This window comes from Montipora foliosa, chromosome 12 (genome assembly GCF_036669935.1).
Source record: "Montipora foliosa isolate CH-2021 chromosome 12, ASM3666993v2, whole genome shotgun sequence".
NCBI classification, from domain to species: Eukaryota; Metazoa; Cnidaria; class Anthozoa; order Scleractinia; family Acroporidae; genus Montipora; species Montipora foliosa.
Genome location: NC_090880.1, coordinates 40,308,527 through 40,310,894, shown reverse-complemented (window position 1 = coordinate 40,310,894; position 2,368 = coordinate 40,308,527). Strand labels below are relative to the sequence as shown.

General features: G+C 37.3%; 1 protein-coding gene across 1 annotated transcript in view; it reads right to left on the bottom strand.

Moving 5' to 3' along the window:
- Positions 1-251: 251 nt before the first annotated feature.
- The window catches only part of LOC137981178 (uncharacterized), a 35,447-nt gene continuing 33,330 nt past the window's right edge, over positions 252-2,368 (bottom strand). Inside the window, exon 13 of the mRNA XM_068828514.1 lies at positions 252-2,342. Within this exon, the coding sequence (XP_068684615.1) occupies positions 2,169-2,342 (174 nt within the window). The 3' untranslated portion in view covers positions 252-2,168. The remainder of the gene's footprint in view (positions 2,343-2,368) is intronic.

Genomic DNA, 2,368 nt, shown 5'->3' with positions numbered 1-2,368 from the left:
TTGTATAATTTAAGAACATAGTTTCTTTAAGTTAACGCGTACGTAAACCTCCTGCTTAAACAAATCTTTTGCTCTTGTGTTACTCCGATGCCATTTCCGAGTTCAGAGCCAAACAGAAATATTACAAACTATTGATTTGAATCGGCATTAACCCAGGTTTAGCACCGTTGAACTTGCTTCGCTTCTCGTTTTTCAAAACTCGACAAGGCATCTTTTTGTATGGTTCTGCTTGGAAGAAATACAAAGACATGTTACTTGTAATAATCATCATCTTTATTTCATTAAGCACGGTTATCATGAACTTTAAAACAAAAGTTAATACGGTACGTACGTTACGACAAATTTTCAAACATTACAAAGTGCAACATCTATCCTGCAACTTGCGTCGCAACAGTTTGTGGCATCAGCCAATGGAAATGTCACTACGACCTCATGTGATCATTGACGAAGGTATTGAAGTATCTAAGGGTGCAAATGACGGTACGTTCGTTCGCGGACACGCCTCAAACTACGCGGGTACCATTGTCCTAAAAGTGGCCGGCAACTTTTAAAAAAGGGAACAATTTAATAATGTCCTAGGTGAACACTTGTCAAAGAACAACGTATCTGTACGTGAAATCGTTTGGAGTGTATTCCGGTCTTGGATTTACATTATGTCGTTGGTAAAATAATCATAACTACAATAGATACAGCGTGGTTGTATTACTGAGGTCTACGTATATTGCAATTAAAGAACTTGGACCTTTGCAACTGTAGGTATGACTGCACTTGCTGTTTTGATCAGGTAATGTTGCATTCATGAAAGCCCAGCTAATATCTTTAACTAAGCAGACACAAGCATTGGTTACGTAGCGTCTTACAAATATACATATATATATTTTACAAAATGTGAGTTAATACGCACAGCTTAAGCCAACATGAATTTAAGATAAAATACTGTTCACTTTCATAGAACGCTGTTTGCGTCACGTCCAATATCGCTAAACGAAAAAAGTATGTATGTGCCCTTAAACAAGCAAACGTTTGTGTCAATGTGCAGACCGTAAGCCTTATCTTGGGATCAGATTTCGTATTATCGTTTAACACAAAGCTTTCTTTCCAAAAACATCGAAGTGATCTGGGCAGGAAAAGATGAGCCTGTAAATCTGAGGTTTACGTGCATACCCGCGGAGTTGATTTGCAATGAAATACATATATCGGTCTTTAGTAGGAATCGACGCACTATTAATAATCTCACACACATGGTACTCTCTTCGATTAGGATAGTTTAAGAGTGTATTTGTTGAATACACACTCGGATGAATTGAAGAAACTTTTTCGGAGCCTCAATTAAGTCTAGAGAAAAATTAGGGTCAGGTTAGTTAAGAATGCTCAAAGCAGTCTAAACGTCATGGAAATCAAAATTAAAGTGCTACTATGATAAAAAAAATCACTTTCTTTTTTCCTTCAGATTTTGAAAGTGTGATTGCTTAACACTGGACTGGCAAAATTTTTATCTTTGATTTTTATCCAAAGGCTGTTTACTTTGGGTTTAAGTTTTGGATTTCACTGTCTGCCATGACTCACGTTCCAAACTGACCGATTGGACCTCAGAGGGTTGGATCTAGGGAAAAGTGACACATTTACTCACTAGCTTAAAATTTCAGCGTGTAAAAGCAGTGTTTTATGTATGCGAAACACGAGTTTAAAGGTCTGAAAGCCAAAAACTCCCGTGCTGCATATTAATTTAGCGACGTACACGCGCATTGCATTCTTCAAGTGTTGAGGGTTTGACGTCATTTTCTCCTTGATCTAGCTCTCTCAGGATTTTCAAGTTAGTAATGGCTGACCATTAAACACGAAAATTCCAGTTAAAATTAACGGTCAAGGCTTAAAAACTGGGTCACTTACTGATTAAGTAACATACTTTTGAAATCCGAAGAAAAATGAAAATTGATTTTTTTGGTCATCGTAGCACTTTAAAGCGAATCTCGTAAATGCGCAATTTCCAAATTTCCAAATTCACTTCATCCTTTTTTCAATCACGTCCATTCTTGCCTACATAAAAGCTAAAGAAAATTGACTTTGACTGGACTCATTAAGGAAATACTCTATTGTAGTGTCATAATTGTGACTTATCGAGAATTCAAATAGTCGCTGCAGTAGAGATTGACGAGAATTGCTGTCTCTCATGCTGGACATTCCCAGTAGCGGATATAGCAAAACATGAGTTTAGCTCCACTGTTAAGGGTGCCTTTACAATCACATCTGTACGTTGTCGTGCCGTTTTTGTTAACTGGGGTTTTGAACTTCACAACTTTCGCATCATTTGTTCCACAATTGACACCGAGGAATTTTTTACCCTGGCAACAAAGAAACAAATGCAAGT